The sequence below is a fragment of the Solea senegalensis genome, linkage group LG12 (assembly GCF_019176455.1).
Source record: "Solea senegalensis isolate Sse05_10M linkage group LG12, IFAPA_SoseM_1, whole genome shotgun sequence".
Taxonomy (NCBI): domain Eukaryota; kingdom Metazoa; phylum Chordata; class Actinopteri; order Pleuronectiformes; family Soleidae; genus Solea; species Solea senegalensis.
In genome coordinates, this window is record NC_058032.1 from 17,820,440 (window position 1) to 17,838,969 (window position 18,530).

At 42.2% G+C, this 18,530-nt stretch overlaps 1 protein-coding gene and 1 pseudogene across 1 annotated transcript; both read right to left on the reverse strand.

Moving 5' to 3' along the window:
* Positions 1–2,662: 2,662 nt before the first annotated feature.
* stc2a (stanniocalcin 2a) lies at positions 2,663–7,152 on the reverse strand. Its single transcript, XM_044039675.1, has 5 exons — positions 6,785–7,152; positions 4,212–4,354; positions 3,582–3,599; positions 3,333–3,526; positions 2,663–3,113 (listed from the first exon to the last, which is right to left on the reverse strand). The coding sequence occupies exons 1-5, from the start codon at positions 6,921–6,923 to the stop codon at positions 2,750–2,752; spliced, it is 858 nt and encodes a 285-aa protein (XP_043895610.1). The 5' UTR covers positions 6,924–7,152; the 3' UTR covers positions 2,663–2,749.
* A 5,344-nt stretch (positions 7,153–12,496) lies between these two features.
* Positions 12,497–14,560, reverse strand: LOC122778795 (annotated as a pseudogene).
* Between the last annotated feature and the right edge of the window lie 3,970 nt (positions 14,561–18,530).

The following is an 18,530-nucleotide window of genomic DNA, read 5'->3' on the forward strand; positions in this document are numbered from 1 at the left end:
ACTATATTATTACAAAAAGCCATATCAAACTTAATGACAGAGAGCTGAACAGATTGTCACGTTACACACATACAGTACATTCTCAAAAAAAGATTAGCTTATGTCTCGTGCTGGGATGTCACAGGAATCCCAGCTTCCATAACAGAAAAAATAAAAAGCCTGAAAGTCTACACCGATGAGTTGACCCCTTGGAGCTTATGTCATTTCTAGAGCCATGGTTCTCAAACTATGGTACGTGTACCACCAGTGGTACGCTAGCTTTCTCTGGTGGTAAATCTGAAATACTGTTGATCGGAGTGGAGCTGTGGAAATTTGACCGGAGTGTGTAGAATATGAAACAAAATAATAATAATAATAATGATGATAATAAATTAAATAATAATAATTATAATACTTAGAGTAACCTTATCTCTCGCTCCATCTTAATCTAATTTCACTATACCAGTGTGTGAAGTATATGTGAGGAAGACGAGGAGGATGGGAGAGCAAATTGGGATCTTATTGGGAATAAATCTGCCTCCTGCGAAAAGTCTGTAGCTGACTTTGCTCGACCTATTCACACCACTGTGTTTTAATGTTGGTGATAATGGTGTTACCTCAAGAGCTCAATATTTTCTCAGGTGGTACTTGGTATAAAGTCTGAGAACCACTGCTCTAGAGGATTAAGAGAAAATAAAACACTATCATACTGTAAGTACATCAGGATAAAACCCTCAACTGAGCCACAAAATCTGAACATTTGACCTTTTTTTTTTTTAAGTACCAAGCACACCATGTGCTCACAAATGGCACCTCTACAGTTACAGCACACAAAGATGACACCCATTACACTTTTTTTTTTTTTTTCTAAAAAAGTTGAGTGTACCTCTGTCCTTCTTGCTCCTCTCCTCTCTGCCTCACTATTTTGCTGGTTCCTGGCTGTAGCCCAGAGGAATTCTCTGGTGGCCTTGGTAAATATAACATTAAGAATAACAGCACCAGAGCCCTCATGTGTGGACTTAACCCAGTTCCTGGGTCCTCGCTGTGTTGCCTGCGGCTCTAACGGGTAGGATAACAGGGCTCCATGTCTCTCTTGACCTAGGTAATGGACCAGAGAGGAATAAGGGCTGATTTAGCAGGGCCAGAGATCTGGAGGATTTCTGTCAAGTCTCTTTCCTGGCCACTGGGACACTGGAAAAATGATAATGTGTCTCTTTTAAGGCAGGGTCTTACACTGGTCCTAAGGAGCACATGAGGCTTTGGTGCTGTATTTGATTAATTAAAAAAATAAAATAAACTCAGGCTCGATCAAATTAAATATCATCTGATTAGAATGTGACTGCTCTGTTAGCCTGGTCTCAGTTCTCAACCTGCAGCAGTCAAACACAAGCTGACAATCATCCAAAGTGCAATATCTAAAAATTTGTGGCTCAACATCATGGTAAAAAATATAGCTCGACATGACACAGTATCATCCATTCACTTAAATCACAGAGAAGCGGTCACTGTGGACAATAACAAGTAAGTTTAGGCACCTTGATGTGTTTTTGATTTTTACATTTGAAAAGGTGAAAACTGCACAGGATGTCATCTCTTTTAGCTTCAGTTCACTGACGGCTGACAGAAAACTCAGCTCAAAAATAACACATAACGCGTGACACGTTTCCACGATTATTTGTGAAACGACGTGTCCTGAAGCTGTACAAAGACAGCGTTTTCCGAAGCCCGGTCGAATCCAAAGCAGACACATGTCAGAGAAGCACTGATACATATGAAACAGAGAGCGTCCGTCACACCGGTGACTGCTTTGTTAGTCTCCCATTCATCGTTGCCAGACGGTCATGCTTGATGTCATCAGAAATCGGTCTCGCTCTCTGAATTCTAGCTTTATGATCTTTACGTACAGAGGGTTAAATAATATTCATAGTATTACCTCTGCATTCTCTTTAGAGTGGATTTCCACTTTAAGAGTGCACACGTTTGTTGGCTTCGTGGCCACCATGCACTACAATCCTTATGTGCCAGAACTGGACTTGAAACCTGTACAATTTGTATTCAATCATCAAGTATCTATAATCATAATACACATTCCCACTCTGAAACAACAAATGGTATATGTTACATATCTACAAACCAATGTGTGATGGTGCAATACTGTGAAGAGAACGACAGGCAGCACACCATATACTATGTCACCTATAGTATATCAGTATTGCAAATTGTAACTATATTTATACATGTTCATATAAATATAGATAAGTCAATTTCTATGTACATTTTGATATTCCAACATTGCATCAAGAATAAAAATAAATAATACAAATATATCAAATCTTACTGCAAGTACGATTTGAAAAAAAAAAAAAGCTATATTAGAGCCAAAACAGTCCTAACAGTTGACGTTATCATGATAATTACAATTGTTATTCCATTTTTTTTTTCTTTTAATTGTGGCCTACAGTCTGGCATAACATTACAAGCTACACCACAATTACCCTGCACGTTTACCATGTGGGACTGCTGGAATGACTGGAGAGGGCGGAATGAGGACAGGAAAGGTCGGGGCTTGTTTCCTTCTGCTCAGTCTGTCTGGGAATTTGTGTTTGTGTGTGTTTGTGTGTGTATGTTTGTGTTTGTGTGTGCGTGTACATGTGTGTGTGAGAAAAAGGGGGAGAGAGAAAGAGAGAGAGAAAGGTGCATAAGTCTATAAGTGTGTTGTTGTTGTTTTTAATGGAGTAGGGGTTCAAATTCGAGACAGTCTTCTGCACTTTCACCTCCGGACGTCGGTAGCCGCGAGGTCTTCCTGGTCAGCCGCCATTCCAGCTTCTGGACTCTGGCGACGTGGTCCTTGACTGCGACTGCGCGGGTGGGCGTTGAATCCCGCCTTACCAGCTTTGTCCTTCTCGCCGTTCCGTGGGGGCCGTGGAGGCTCCGGCTCGGGGTGAGAGGGCAAAGTGCGACGGTGATGTTCGTTCACGGAGCCGCCAGGAGACGGGGCGAGGGAGGAGCAGACACTCAGGCTATCACACAGAGCTCCCCAGTTCTGCTCGCACTGTAGCCGGACACTCCGCGTCAGCGCCTCCTTCACCTCCTCTCCACAACTCAGGAGGATATTCACCAGCTCCACATATGGACTGGGGCAGAGAGAAGCAGATTACTCACACGACGCCTGTGATTTAATGTTTGGAAGCACAATACAATGAGGTCTAGCAAATGACAGGAATAGGATTGTTCTATGACTAAACATGGAAGGACAGAAGAGTCCGGGGAAGGTAAACAATCGGAGATGGAAGAGAACAGAGGAGCCTGGAGAAATTACAGCCCTGCAGCCCAAACCTGGACCAGCAACTCACCCTTTAGGGAAAAGATCCTGGAAATGGATCATCTCCACCATGACGGCCACATTCTCCTTAGCAGCAGAGCACAGGTTGTGTTTGATATAGCACTCTCTCTGGAGCTGGAACACCATCTCCTTAATGGACGCACACTTCCTGCTGATACAGCTGAACTTGTGGCGCAGCCCGTGCGCCATACATTTCAGAGCATCCTTGATAAAGGCTGAACTTGTGGCGCAGCCCGTGCGCCATACATTTCAGAGCATCCTTGATAAAGGACTTCCCCTGCGCACACACAGAAGCACACCTGTTGATTGAACTCGCAAGACAAAGACTGAAGGCAGAGGGAAGCGCTTCTCACTCGCACGTCCTAGTTTTAGTAGATGTTGTGTACATGATTCAGCAGAGTTGGAGGGTACGTGTGGCTATGTTAGAGGAAATGTTGAATAAACACGCAACGATACACTTCTGACTTTGAATGTGGAGATGCCATTCTGCATGAATGACAATAAATCTTACTATTGTTCGACTGAAATCTTCTGGGAGATGTAAGTTCCTATTCAGTGAGCCTATAGACACATTAAGACTCCAGTCAGGCCTGGCTTGGCAGGGCTTCAACCTCCGCTATGTATGAATAGGGAGCTAACCGGGCTTATAGCCAGCTGGCTCCTGACCCTTGGTCCTAACTGTACATGCATCAGTCCACTGAGAGGGAAGTGAACTTCCTACAAGAGGAAAACAGGCTGGACGATTGCACTTCTTGAGAAATGTTTTGAGGTATAGGTGAAAAGAAAAAAGCAGTTGTGTTCAAATCTATTCATGGATAATGAAGAGGAAAAGAAATGCTGCCTCAGATTATACCACTTCTTTTCAAACAGACAGACATTCATTTAATACCTGAGAGTCAAATTTGCCAGCGTTGTGCAGGAACGTCAAGCAGATTTCCTGTAGCCCCCGTATCTCGCAGGAGTTATTCTCAAAGCACTCAAACACACCACAGCCGACATCCCCTGCACTCACCAGGCAGTGCTGGATCTCAGCTGGAAAGAGAGGACAGGTTAGAGAGAGGAGGGGGACGTTATTGTCTGTTCACAGCAGGACATTGTTACAGGCGCGTTGGCGAGGAAGAACAAACAGCTCGGGGGGCACAACTCCCCCCAATCTCGCACTGATTGCTGCACGACTCGCAAAGCTGATGTGGCGTATAACTGTTTCCACAGACACAGGCGGTCGTTGGTGCCGTCGCGGCCTCCAGTTTCGGATACTCTTTGCCTGAGAGAGAAGCGGGCTGCAAAACGGGCAGGAGGGGGAAGAAGACTAATTTGCCAAAGCCGAGGGGTTCCTGCGGAGGAGCACTATGGCGACAGAGATATTACTGTGTCATTCTGCACCATGGTACATCTGCACTGCCTAGCATCCAGGTGGGATGGTGCATTGCAGATGCAGCCTTGAAACACAAATGTCAACAAGTAGCAGAGCAGACTAACAAAATAAATGTCACACTGCTGGGATAATAAAGTTTCTAGTAATCATGGAACAATAAGAAAAATGTACTGTCACAGTTTTCCTTAATGTGCTTATTGTCATATCTTTTTGCTACTAAACAAAGTTGTATTGTATAACTACAATAACAGTGAACTCCTTCTTATATCTAACCAACACTTTTTTAGATTCTATAACGTAAATGGGTGGAGCCTTCTGTCCGTAGTCTGCATCCATTTGGTTCAAATCTATAAACCTACAGAAAATGTGCACAAATATAGACATACTGTAAAAAAAAAAAAAAAACAGTACTGACATCAAAAAGTGATACCAAAGTAAGAAAAAAGACAAAAATTACATTAGCAAAGTGTGTTACAAAATTCTGTTTTTATACATGTTAAACTTTTGAATAAAGTGAAAAAAGAATATAATCTTTTTCAGGATGAATGACTGGAGAGATGCAGACTCCCCCTTGTGGCACTATAAAAATAAATAACTAGGACTGCAGGTATGCAAGCTGGACAACTTTCCTACGTCTCTGGATTGAAATATTAACATCATCTCCATTCTTTACTCCACTGATAATAACAATTGTGAGTCATTTATTGTTATAAACAGCTACTTATTTCCACTTCACGCTGTTTTATTTCAAAGTAGATACGGAAACTTTGCAGGTTGGGGCCCGGAGCCAACAGTCGGTTTACAGTTTCAGTTTGGCCATGAAAACCCGACTGTTGACCGAAGTAAAACATAATTACATGCGTGATTTATCTTGGAGACGATAAGTGATTGGGCGTGAGAAACGGTCTCCTCCTGAAGAGAGGAGTTATTATTAGTCTCGGTGATATAGAGCATTTAATGTGACTTATTAGAAACCACTGCTGTCAACAAAAGAGCCTCTGTTTGCTGTGTGTGTGTGTGTGTGTGTGTGTGGAGGTTTGTAGGCACTGAGGTGAACTTTAGTGCGCAGGAAAAGTGAGCCGCTGTCAGCAGTGCTTGTTTTGGCATCGCGGGAATGTGCTTGGATCGTACGAGTCTTCAGCCGCAACGAGACTTGGATTACACAGAGGCGTGAGCTCGCGGCGGTTAAGTCTCCCGTGCTCTCCGTGGAAGGAAGGAACCCGCGTGGGTGTTAGTCCCTCCGTGGGTCTTCGTTGTTTGTACAAGGGACTTGACAACAATCCTTCAGTCCTCTCACACGTGCTCACGCGGCGCGTCTCACGTCCCGCGGAGTATGACAGACACCGAGAGAGAGAGCGCGAGACGGTGCCGCAACCCGGTGTTTGTGCGTTAATTAAAAAAAAACAACAACGCTTTTCTTAACATTTTAAATTGCTTTTTACTCATTGCATCAGCAAATGAACCCCAAAGAATGTCTTGTATTTTGAAAATCATGTTTTAAAAAACAAACTAATTGAAAACAGCTTTATAAACAATTAAATAACAATTATAACTAGTAGAAATGTGCTTTGCTGAATCATCTCTGCTCCACTGACCTCATTCATCGTGTGAACACAGACTGTCTATACATGAACTCATGCAAATTCACAAAAAAAAAAGATTCCCACTCAAACTGTTTCCTATGATGAGGCGCGCGCGCGCACCACGTACAGCAGCCATGCAGTACGCACGCACGCACGCACACCTAGACGCGCTGCCGTATACATTACCTATTACCTTGTGCCGTTCTATTAATAGTTTACTAACATATTGGGTGTCTGTCTGCGAGTATTTACAGGAGATCGTCTTTCCGGTGGTATATAATCGAAAAAGCTCGTGCACTGACTCGCGCAACAGCGCCGGGGTTTAAGTTAAAAACGGGGGGTTTCTATTCAAACCGCCCGGACGCGTGTGTTTGCAGCCACGCAAACACGTGTCCACACACAAACGCCTCCACGCTGATGACTTGAGTGAGTGTTTCGCACACAATAATCTACATGACACCTAATACAGACTGTGTGTGCGTGTGTGTGTGTGTGTGTTCTTACCTGTGTTCTGCAGGGACAGACGTCCTTTCTGGCTCACAGGCTTCTCCGGCGGGATGTCATGAATATCAGTATTATCCGATCCCACTACTTGCTCCAGCACTGACAAAACCAGTAGAGCCACGGCCAGTCTGAGCAACATCGCGTCTCCCAGTGACAGTGCGCTTCGTTTCCCAGCGAGGATCCGACAGTGTGTGTGCGCGCGCGTGTGTGTGTAGGTGCGCGTGTGTGTGTGTGTGTGTGTGTGTATGTGTGTATGAGGCTTCACCTTGGATCAGTGCTCAGCGCAGCTGCGGCTTCTTGGTGTCTTACGGGCAGCTGTGAGACTGAGTGCATGAGCTGGAAGGGATGCTGCCTATATTCCTCAGAGCCCCGGGTGTCAATTTGGATGAAGGAGTTAAGCAGGTGTTGTCGGTCGGGGCTTCGCAACCAATCAGAGGCGCAGACATCCACGTCCAAGGTTTTAGGGGAGTGTCCTGTCAAAGTCCTCTTTTTAGCGGAAAAAAAAGAAAGAAAAACTAGCTCTACCACGCAATATTCATGAGTGAATGTGCTGTGATAGGTCCTGAGTGATAAAGTAATCAAATGTGCTGCAGTGCAAACATCATGTACACTAACTCACACATAACAGATTTACATAAATTACAAGACTTTTCTTTTTTTTTTAAGTCAATAGTTTGTTTGACACTTATTTAGGCTGCGATGCAATAATGCATGAGAGCAGTGGTGGGAGGAAAAAGAAGTACAGAGCCTGCCAACAGACTGGAGAAAATTGAGGCATCTCATGTCCAAGTACACTCTCCATAAAATAGGCTTAGCTGTGTGTGCGTCTACGACCCGACTAAGTCATTAATGCAAGGTAGTAATTAAATTAACTGCAGCTCCCAAGATGTCTGCAGTCGTTTCTTTCACAGAAAGTGGGTGAAAAGTTACAGCAGCAGCAGCAGCAGCAAACAGTGCTCCCAACACAACAGCAATATAAAGAGAATTTTATATGCTTTGTTTTATAGTGATTTTAATGCAATGTGTTTAAATAGAATGCATTTTAAGTTTTTTTTTTTAATGGGGGGGGAGTGAATATGATGAGGTCTGTTACACAGAGCCCAGTTTTAGTTTGTGACAATGAGGTCTGCTAACCACTACTACAGGGAGAGAGCTAAGAATAGAGGGCCAGCGTTGGCAGAGCTGCACATTTGGAGACGTTAGAGGAATATTTTTCAAGAGCAACACTTGAGGATGCCATGTGGAATAACAGCAAACAGGCCCAGCTTGTAGGAGGAACATAAAGTCTCTTGTCTTTAAAATGTTTCCACTGACTTAATGCTGTAAACTGTGCGTTAAGATAAAAGCCTCTATAGGCAGCAGAGTGAGACGTGCATGACTGCACATTGCCATGTCAATCAGCACTCACATGGCATAGCGCGAGGCTGCAGGAAACGACTGTCAAGGTGCAGGGTGAATTGGGCATAAGCACCTGCACTTGTTTCCTCAGCCTCTAGGGGGCCTACGGATACTAATTGTTTCTCCATTGTCTTAATTACAACCATGGCAATACTTTTTTTTTAAATACAGGGAACAAGATTTTAACAGAAGGTCACAGGCAGGTTACAAACAATGAGGGATCGCCATCAAATGTAAAAACAAATCTCAGTGGACATTGCAAAATAGTTTCATAGACAAAACCATAAAACTTTTTTTTTATCAGTGATCCTGGTAGGTTTTTATCACATTATTCAGATGTGTCAAACTGGCGGCCCACCACTTAATTTCATGTTATAATGAAAACATGGCCCACGACAGGGGCGCGGTAAGTGGGGTGCCTATAGGCTGCTGCAGCACCTCCTACTGACAAGGGGTGGAACACACAGCGTGTACATATACCGTATATAGTAGATACATAATGTTGTTTTTTTTATTTCTTTTAACCTTGAATTCTAATTTGCTTGTCTGATAACATATTAAAACATGTTTAAAGTATGCTGAATGATCACTTTCCACACTCAGGTCAAAGTGTAAGGGTCAGCTCCGGTCAAAAATGATGCAGGGAAAACAACAGTAGAGAAAAGAATTTTGGATTTGTTTATTTCTGAAACACTAAAAACAAACAAAACAGTACAAGTCTGTCAACTAATGTTGGAGAAGTTCAGGAGCCTTTGTATCAGCACTCTTTAGGCCAGGGGGCGTGAGAGGCAGGGCAGGACAACTCATATACAGATAAATAAATAAAAATGATCAGGTTCTCAATAGTATTTCAATTCGGGAGGGGGGTGTGTGTGAAAACATTTCTGTCCTCTGGGGGGGATAAAGCGGTAGATGATGGATGGATCACTTTCTAATGGGTTTGTTTAACATTAAGTGTGTTGCTGATTGAGCTAAGATCAGTTGCCCATGTTTTAATTACTTTAATAATTGACATTAATAGATTCATTTTGCATCATAAATATGTTATTATTGTGAAGTATACATCATTACACATCAAGAAAAGCACTCATATAATCATGAATATCTTTATTGCGATGTCATGATGGAAATTGCCCACCCATAAGTTTACAGTTGTTCCTTCTCACTTTTCTTTCTCTTGACACCCCTGATATATAATCTTCTGCTTTTGATGAGTAGTATCTCCTCGTAAACACAATCTTTGGGACTCTGACAGCATCTTAACCAGCAATCTACACAAACATCCAAGAATTATACTCTTATATATACTTGTTGAACAAGTGTACAGTCACATAGACGACATAAATAAAGATGCCTATTTCTTTTCCTTTTTTTCTTTACTTATTTTGTCATTAGTAATAAACTAGACAAATGTTCTACTCACTAGTTTATTTGCTTATTTAAATATTTGTCCATTTTAAAATTACTTGAAATCACTGATCAATTTAATAATGATATTGTATATTTTGTTAATTAGAAAACATTTTTAGGACATATTGTCAGTATTGCTGCGCCAATTTGTGTAGTTTTATAATTTAACTTAAAGGTGTGCTACGTAAGATTACTAATGCATTCATGCTCTGTTTATTTCTTCTTCATGGGCGAAGAATATTTGTTACACAGTTGGACAATAGCTTGAAATGATTTTGTGATATCACGTGACTTACAAAATTAGACTTTCTCTAACCTCCTCTGTTGCCTACAATGGCCGGTAGACTGACTTTTATGAATTGGATTGGATTCTCCATGAAAATCTAAAATATGTTTCGTTATGCAGGTCTGACTAGCCCATCATTACTGAAGCATTGAGTTTTGTTTGTGTAGGAATGGAAATAAAGCAAAAGAAAGCTTTATCAAATGCAGCATGTCGGGCTAAACAGGAAGGCTACAGATGCCGAGCAAAGACGAGAGTGTTGCTGTAGTTACCTCCTCAGTGTGCGTCTTGTCCATGAGTAAAATACGTTAGTGTCAGCTTTATGCAGGAACCCACTCGTGGCTCACTATCATAAACCCTGGCGAGTGTGCGCATACTGATGCCGCTGAACACGTGTACATGAGGAGGCGTCTCATTCACTTTAAATGGAGCAGCACAAGTTTTGCCAAACTACATCATGGGTTCCTTCGTTTTGCTCACATTGCTTGCAGCAGAAGTTGAGTAATGATCAACTCGTCAAGTGTCAGCCAATCAAAACACATTCACGTGTTTGGTTCAAAAGGTCTCAGACAAGGCTGTTTTTCCCTGTTACCAGTTTATTGTCGGACAAAGTGCACCCAACAATGGTGACACAGGAGTCATATTGTCATCACCTAGCGACATTGGTAACTTTTGCTACATAGTAGCAATGGTGGACACTGCTATGCTAATCTCCAATAACGTCCTACAGCAGCAAGCATCAAACTCGCCACACTTAAACTTAAACCCTTTAACCCTTTTATGACCATCATGATATTCAGGCCGCCGGGATTTACTCTTGAATTGTCAAAAAATGTTCAATGAGTGAGTGCTTCTGCAACCTTTTTCCTAGATAACGTTCACTTTCCGTATCTGGGAGTTACTTGACTGTTTACGAATTAGGGTACTGGGAAGCTGGCGTCACAAACGGTAATGACAAGTATGCATGCTAAATCCTGTTGGCGATGATAGGATGGTAACAGAAGGGTTAATATGCTATGTTGCTTTCATATAAGATTTTTAACTACATACATACAGACCCTAGTCGAGGAGAAATTTTAAAAGTTTGACTTACCTGACCAGCACGTCACAATAATCTAGCACTACTCACTACATTACATCATAGTACCTACTCAACATGGAAGCGCTGTGACGTAGTGTGACACAAACACACGTCCAGCTGTGGATCCTTCCGTCACCCACCAACTACATGAAGGTCTGCACAGTAGATACAGTATAACCCATGTATGCTCGCTGGCAGGTTTGATTCCTGTGTTGGACGACACGCTCAGCTCACTTGGAACCTCGCCAGAGCAGGTACCAAAAGAAGTACCAGGTACTAGGAGTTGAGTTGAGTTGAGCCGAGTGGTGCTAGAACTGTATAATGGAAAGGCCATAACAATCTGGATTTTCGTCTTCACCTAACCTGCTGCGTGCCTGAGGAGTGTGGGAACACCTGGAGGAAACCCAGGGTGGCACAGAGATGACATATACACACACACACACACACACACTCCTAAAACCACAACCAGCAGTTTTCATGTCACTGGTAGTTTACTGTTAAAATTCTCAGGTTGGGTGGCAGAATAATGAGGAACAAGGAGGTGGTCTCGTGTGTGTGTGTCATCGGGTAAAGGGTGAGGGCCCGACTACAACCCAGACCCGGAGACAAATACATTACGCCACTGCTCAGGCACCCCATAAATGAACATGGGGAAACAATTGGTGGTTGTGTGTGTGTTTGCGTGTGTTTTCTCTTATATTTGTTACCTCTTTAGGACCTTTTCTGGCGTAAACACTGACCTTGTCAGGACCAGTAGTCCTCATGGAGACTAAAACCTGATCCCGATGAGGCAGAACCTCATTTCTGAGGAACTAGTTAAATTCAGGGCTAATATTTGAGCTAAGGGATAACACTTTGTTTAATTCCAAATGAATGAAAGGTAATGCAGTTTCCTAAAAAGAAGAGCCGTGCAAACCTGTGTATGTGTGTGGAAGACAGAGGGAGAAACAGGCATCTGGATGAGTTTCATAGAGCTGTGACTTTGAAATCTGTTTATCATAACATTTCATTTATTTTCATAAACCCCCATTTTTCCAGGGAAGCTATTGCTCTCGATGCTGGAAAGAAGAAAAATCGTAAACCCATGCAGGCTATATTAAGACCATCAATGAAATTAGCCTGGAGAGGGGAATTGGACTCCCATGCCAACCTAACCAAAATGGCAATCTCTTTTAGCTCTAAATATAGATAATTATTATCTTGAGAATTCAGTATCTATCGTTTTAATTGAGGTTTTCCATCAGTGGATTGAAATTTCGGAGACGTTACCACTGCTGAGAAATGGGAAGTATTTTGGCCAGGAGATGCACAGCGTAGAAAACCACAACATTTCAATATTCCCATTATATACTTATGGTGAATGTGGAAGAGTAATTATGCCATGAATGTATGATAATCTTGTCATTTATGCCTCTATTATTACTCTAATACAAAGGTTTGGTTTAATATGAGTCTGGTGTTATCTAAATTTAACATGCCATCACTTCAGTCTTTGTCCCCAAAAAAAAAAGTTCTTCCAGTGTCTGTGCCACAAATTGGCTTATGCTTGAGGAGAAGAGACCAGAAAATGCAATGCAGCAGTATTCACACGGTCCGCTGAATTTCCAGCACGCTCTCTCTCTCTCTCTCTCTCACACACACACACACGTTTGGACATGGGCTAAGTGTGTTTCCAGTCCTACCTATACCACAAACTGGAATCTCCTGCTCTATTCACGTCTGTTAAAAACTACCCACGCTGTGAACACACCCTCGATTTGGCCCAATCACTGTGCTGCAGTGGTCCACAGGCTTGTAATAGTATGTGTGTCACTGCTGCCTACTGGTGCTGCATTCAAGACGCATGGGAAAAACTGCAGGGAGGCTTCAAACCAAGAGCAACGGCGTGGAACTCTTCAAATACTGGCGTTATTTAGAGATTCATACATCTCTGCTTTGATTATAGTATTGTTAATGTTAATATAATGCTTATTATTTAGTATTTAATCACACTTTACAAACACACACCTTAGCATAACTTCACTTTTTTTAAAACAAAAATTAAATAATCTTCAGACACTGAGGAAGACCTAAGTGGATATTTGTCACGTTCCACTGAAGTGAAAGTGATAAATTAAAGTAAAATGTATGTAATCTAAGGTAATCTAACAAGTATGTCACCACAAGGCCACACACAATAACAACATTCATTGGTTTTACTGACCAAATGAATGAATGTCACACATTTTAACATTTTATTCAGGATGTTTAAATAAAAATCACAATCTGTTTTCATTTTAAAGATATATTTATGTAACATTTTTGCATCCAAATATCTAAAAACTTATCTCCATAACTCTTTAATTCTACATAAATATGGGACATTTTGATTTTGGTTCCCTTTTTACATTACATTACATGTCATTTAGCAGAAGCTTTTATCCAAAGCGACTTACAAAAAGTACATTTAAACATTTGGGTACAAATAAGAGCTAGAAGTAAGTAAGCTTCAAGTAAGCCAAACTATGAAGTGCTAGTCATAAGTGCGATGTATAAGCAAGTTTTTTAGTCGACGGCGGAAGATGTGGAGGCTTTCCGCTGTCCGGATGTCGATGGGGAGCTCGTTCCACCATTTGGGAGCTAGGACAGTGAACAGTTCTGCGAATGCCTCTGCGATCCTCTCAGTGAGGGGGCAGCAAGCCGGTTTGCCGATGCAGAGTGGAGTGGGCGGGCTGGGGTGTAGGTTTTGATCATGTCCCTGATGTAGGCTGGACCGGATCTGTTTGTAGCATGGAACGCGAGCACTAGAGTCTTGAGGCGGATGCGAGCAGCTACAGGAAGCCAGTGAAGGGAGCGGAGGAGCGGTGTAGTGTGGGAGAATTTTGGTAAGTTGAAGACCAGTCGAGCTGCTGCATTCTGGATGAGTTGCAGAGGTCGTATGGCACACGCAGGGAGACCAGCCAAGAGGGAGTTGCAGTAATCCAAGCGTGAGATGACAAGAGCCTGGACCAGAACCTGTGCCGCCTTCTGGGTTAGAAGAGGTCGTATCTTTCTGATGTTGTGCAACATGTGTCTGCAAGATCGAGCTGTTGCAGCAATGTTGGCAGTGAGGGAGAATAGAATGGTCATCAAGTGTCACACCCAGGTTCCTTGCGGTATGAGAAGGAGCTACCACAGAGTTGTCAAGGGTGATGGTTAGGTCTGTGGTGGGAGAGCCCTTTCCTGGGAGAAATAGAAACTCAGTCTTGTCGAGATTGAGTTTCAGGTGATGGTCAGACATCCACTGAGAGATGTCGGTCAGACATGCGGAGATCCGTTTTGCTACCTGTGTGTTGGAGCTGGGAAAAGAGAGAATGAGTTGGGTGTCATTGGCGTAGCTGTGACAGGACAAATCATGAGAGAGAATAACAGAACCAAGACAGTTGGTGTATAGAGAGAAGAGGAGAGGGCCCAAGACAGAACCCTGAGGGACCCCAGTAGCTAGAGGATAGGGTTCCGACACAGATCCTCTCCAGGTTACTCTGTATGTTCGGTTTTAAATATAGGATGAGAGTAGGGTAGAGACACCTAGTTCTTGAAGGGAGGAAATAAGGATCTGGTGGTTAACTGTGTCAAACGCTGCAGAAAGGTCCAAGAGGATGAGCACAGAGGAGAGAGAGGCAGCCCTGGCAGTGTGGAGTTGCTCAGTGACAGCAAGAAGTGCAGTTTCGGTCGAGTGACCTGCTTTAAAACCAGACTGAAGAGGATCAAGAATGTTGTTCCGGTGAAGGTAGGAGGAGAGTTGATTAAAGATAGCACACTCTAGAGCTTTGGAGAGAAAAGGAAGAAGAGAGAGAGGTCTGTAGTTATTTACTTCAGACGGGTCAAGGGTGGGTTTTTTAAGGAGGGGGGGCACTCTGGCCTCTTTAAGAGAGTCCGGAAAGCAACCAGATGATAGAGATGTGTTAATGAGGTGGGTGAGGAAAGGAAGAAGATCAGGAGCAATTGACTGAAGAAGGTGAGAAGGGATAGGGTCAAGGGGGCAGGAGGTGGGGTGACCAGAGGTTATTAGGGAAAGAACTTGATCATGAGATAGAGGGGTGAAAGAGGACAGAGAAGGAGCTGAATTTGTGGTTGGTCGAGTGGTGAGATCAGGAGATGGGGTTGAGAAAGAAAGATGAGGTTGTGATTTTAGTGATGTCCGTCCAACGCAATATCGATCAGAGTGAGAAAGCAAATATTCAGTACTTGGTCTTGTCTTTTGTTTCTGTTTAATTCTATTGTATATATTTGTCACTATAGTGATTCATGACTACTAACAGTCTTGTATAAAGTACTTGAAAGCAATACTTGAGCAAACGTACAAGTATCTTACTAGAAAATGACTTTGGTAGAAGTTAGTCAACTTTTAGAAAATCATATGAGTATATGTCTTAAAGTAACTGACGTATCAAAAGTAAATATCTGATAGAAAATGTACTTTTTGTATTAGAAGTAGTAGTAAAAGTATTTAAAGTAAAAGTATTTAAACAAAGTGAGCAATTACAATTTTGACATTTATTGTGGCTTCTTAACAATAAAAGCATAATAATAGGTACAGGTGAACAACTTCAAACAACATTAAAATTAACCTTCTGTTATGAATGGTGACAAACTCTCTCTCTCTCTCTCAACCTCCCTGTGTCTGATGTGTTTTTAAAACCTTTGGAGTTTCTGGAGCTTTTGGAGTCTGTGGAGCTTCGAGACACACTGTGTTTTAATTCATCTTGGGGACGAAATAATAGACGCGGTTTATCTGCGTGATCTCGCTAGCTCACCGCTTAGCTGACAGCTGAGAGCTGAAACAGCTGATAGCTGATAGCCGGCGTCCGGAGTGTACAACAGAAACCCAGAGACCAGAGCTTCAGTGTCCGACACAGTAAACCATGAGCCGCTGGTGTGTTTTAAGTCCACTTGGAGGCGGAATCTGCGGCTAACAGCTGGTGCCGCTAAAAACAACTAGCGACAACAGGCATTGTGTCACCAACTGTACTTTTATTTTGTAGTAACGAGTAACGAACATGGTTAAGGGAAATGTATTGGAGTAAAAGTACACATTTTATTTAGGAAATGTAGTGGAGTAAAAATAAAAGTTGTCATAAATATAAATAACGAAGTGAAGTACAGATATGTGAACATTATACTTAAGTACAGTAACAAAGTATTTGTTCTTCGTTACATTACAACACTAACTACTAATTGCTGTTTGCTACACATTTTGCTGCTGTAAAGTGCAGTGGAACCAACAGAGACAACAATACCCATGATCCCACTCTCCCTTCCTGACATCATCAAACCAAGTTTTTTGTTCCAGTTTTTTTAACAGACCCCTTGTGGCAGACATTTTAGATTTAATTAAGAAAATATCATTCCAACCTCAACATTTAGTAATTTTGTTTTACCACTAATAGTTTGATGAGTTATAAATGTTCAAAATTTAATTTCAAGCAATTTGGGGATTTGTCATCTTTGTTTGGAGTTAATATTACGTCTAAAATAGTATGTTTTGTAATAATATCAGTGTGGTGTTTCATATGAAGATCCTCAGCCTCCACACGCTTCCTCTTCTCACCACAATCTAAAATGGCTGCAATGTGTCACATGACAGTGCATGTGATTTTTTATTTTATCTTCTGAATTGTAATTATTTTATATTGAGTTTGAATTGTTTCAGCAGTGTTAAGACTGCGTATTCCAGCTCTGTGATGTATAACAGCATCGTCTCCTCTTGGTGACACTGTCCAGAAAATAGATGAGAATACGATGACAGCAGTAACATTCATTCACTGTGACCGCTGTACTATAAACATACAGAAAGCAGACATGTGTTCTGAGTTGGACCCCCGGGCCCTGGCAAGTAATCCACCAATGAAACCATAACAGAGAGGCCAGGCCTGGAGTGTGTGTGTGTGTGTGTGTGTGTGTGTCTGTTACCTCTTTAGGACCTTTTCTGGCAGAAACACTGACCTTGTCGAGACATATTTAAAGAAATGGTTAAGTTTAGGGCTAATATTTAAAATGTGGTTAGGGTTAGGCATTAACTGGTTATGATTGATGTTTGTTTGGGCTGTCCAAATGAATGGGAGTCAATGCAGTCAAAGAAGAATAGCTGCACAAACCTGTGTGTGTAAATGGAGCTGGTGGTCACTTCACTGGTAGGGAGGCTTCTATAACAGCAATTAATGTTGCCACTCCTCTCATACTACTACAACTATATATAGTACTTTTCCTGAAGCATAATTGGGTGCAATTTCACGAAAGGTTGACTGTTGTGGAGAGCTGCTGCACAATAGATCATTCTCGCTCACAGAATCTGAAAACAACAATGATTAAGACATGGTCAGGTATGGCGTGGGTCACTTTCTATCTTTTTGTTATCTGACACGTATTTGAAATGTGAGAACAGTCATGTGAGAATTCCTGGAGCTTTTATCTTTTTCTTGTATGCACAACTGCTGCTGATTTTAACTAGTGCTTGTCAGACAGCACACACACACGCACACACGCACACACACACAGATAAGAAGGAATACACGCCTTATTGAGGTAAAATGTGGGTAAACTGAACACTGAAATAGTGCACTTAAAATTTCAGTCAGTCAAAGATTAGGAGCATTTTTTTTTCAAGCCCAAGTTGAAAAATAGATGTATATTTTTTTAACTTAATCTTATCATTAATGGTATGTTGACACGTTATGGTCTGCTTCGTTGCTCTGCACCTGATGGGAGTTTGATATATGGTTTCATTTTCCAGCTGGTTTCGGTTCACGTTCACAAAGACAAATATCAAACAGGAACTGTCCAGCGTGTACCCCACCTTTCACCCTATATGTCAGCTAAAGATAAAGTGGAACCACACTGTTAAGTCATTGGTCTTACATGTATAGGCCAGTAAAAAACTCTATATCATGATCACTGGCACATTAATGTTTAATGCAGACAGGAGGCCGATAAGCGGGCGTGGTGGAGCAGCTTCAGCCTCAGTGTCCTCATCCACATTCCCGAGTGAACAGCTTGGAGAACCCGGGAGAGAACCAAAGAAACAAAGTATCAACTGTAACAAAGTCGAAACACAGTCAGAGGATTTATGCCATGAATGGTGTCCATCCTCTGGGTCTGAGGGGTCACAACCAATCCTGCTCCACAGGTAAGATAGCACATTTGCCCTAATCTCCTGGGCCATTTCATCCATTGTGCCCTACTGCCTGTGGCCCAGAATCAGTGAGGAGTCAACGGTCTACCTTCTGGGGTGACGATGCTTGGCTATAAATGTGTTAGGAGTTTGGACACCCCCACCCCAACATGAAGAATCAATGTGCTGTTCTCTGTTCTCCTTATCGGGAGATGTGGATGAAAACACAGAGGCTGCAGCTGCAGCTGCTCCACTTCCTGTGAAAGGTGTGGATGGAGTTCACACCAGAGTTCACTTTCAAGCAGTCTGAACTACACCAGAACCTGTGCTTTTGTGGGAGCATGTCCACTTAGCAACACAAATAAGCTGCTAAGCTAACTACAAACAAGGTTGTAGTATATATTTTTTTTTAGATACTTTATTAATCCCCTTAGGGAAATTATTC

What these genes read in the sequence shown, in the direction of transcription:
- stc2a (XM_044039675.1), bottom strand. Translation starts at nt 6,923, where the DNA reads ATGTTGCTCAGACTGGCCGTGGCTCTACTGGTTTTGTCAGTGCTGGAG. An exon ending in TCTGTCCCTGCAGAACACAG is followed by an intron (nt 4,355 to 6,784) that starts GTAAGAACACAC and finishes CTCTCTTTCCAG; the next exon opens with CTGAGATCCAGCACTGCCTG. An exon ending in CAGGATCTTTTCCCTAAAGG is followed by an intron (nt 3,114 to 3,332) that starts GTGAGTTGCTGG and finishes TCTCTGCCCCAG; the next exon opens with TCCATATGTGGAGCTGGTGA.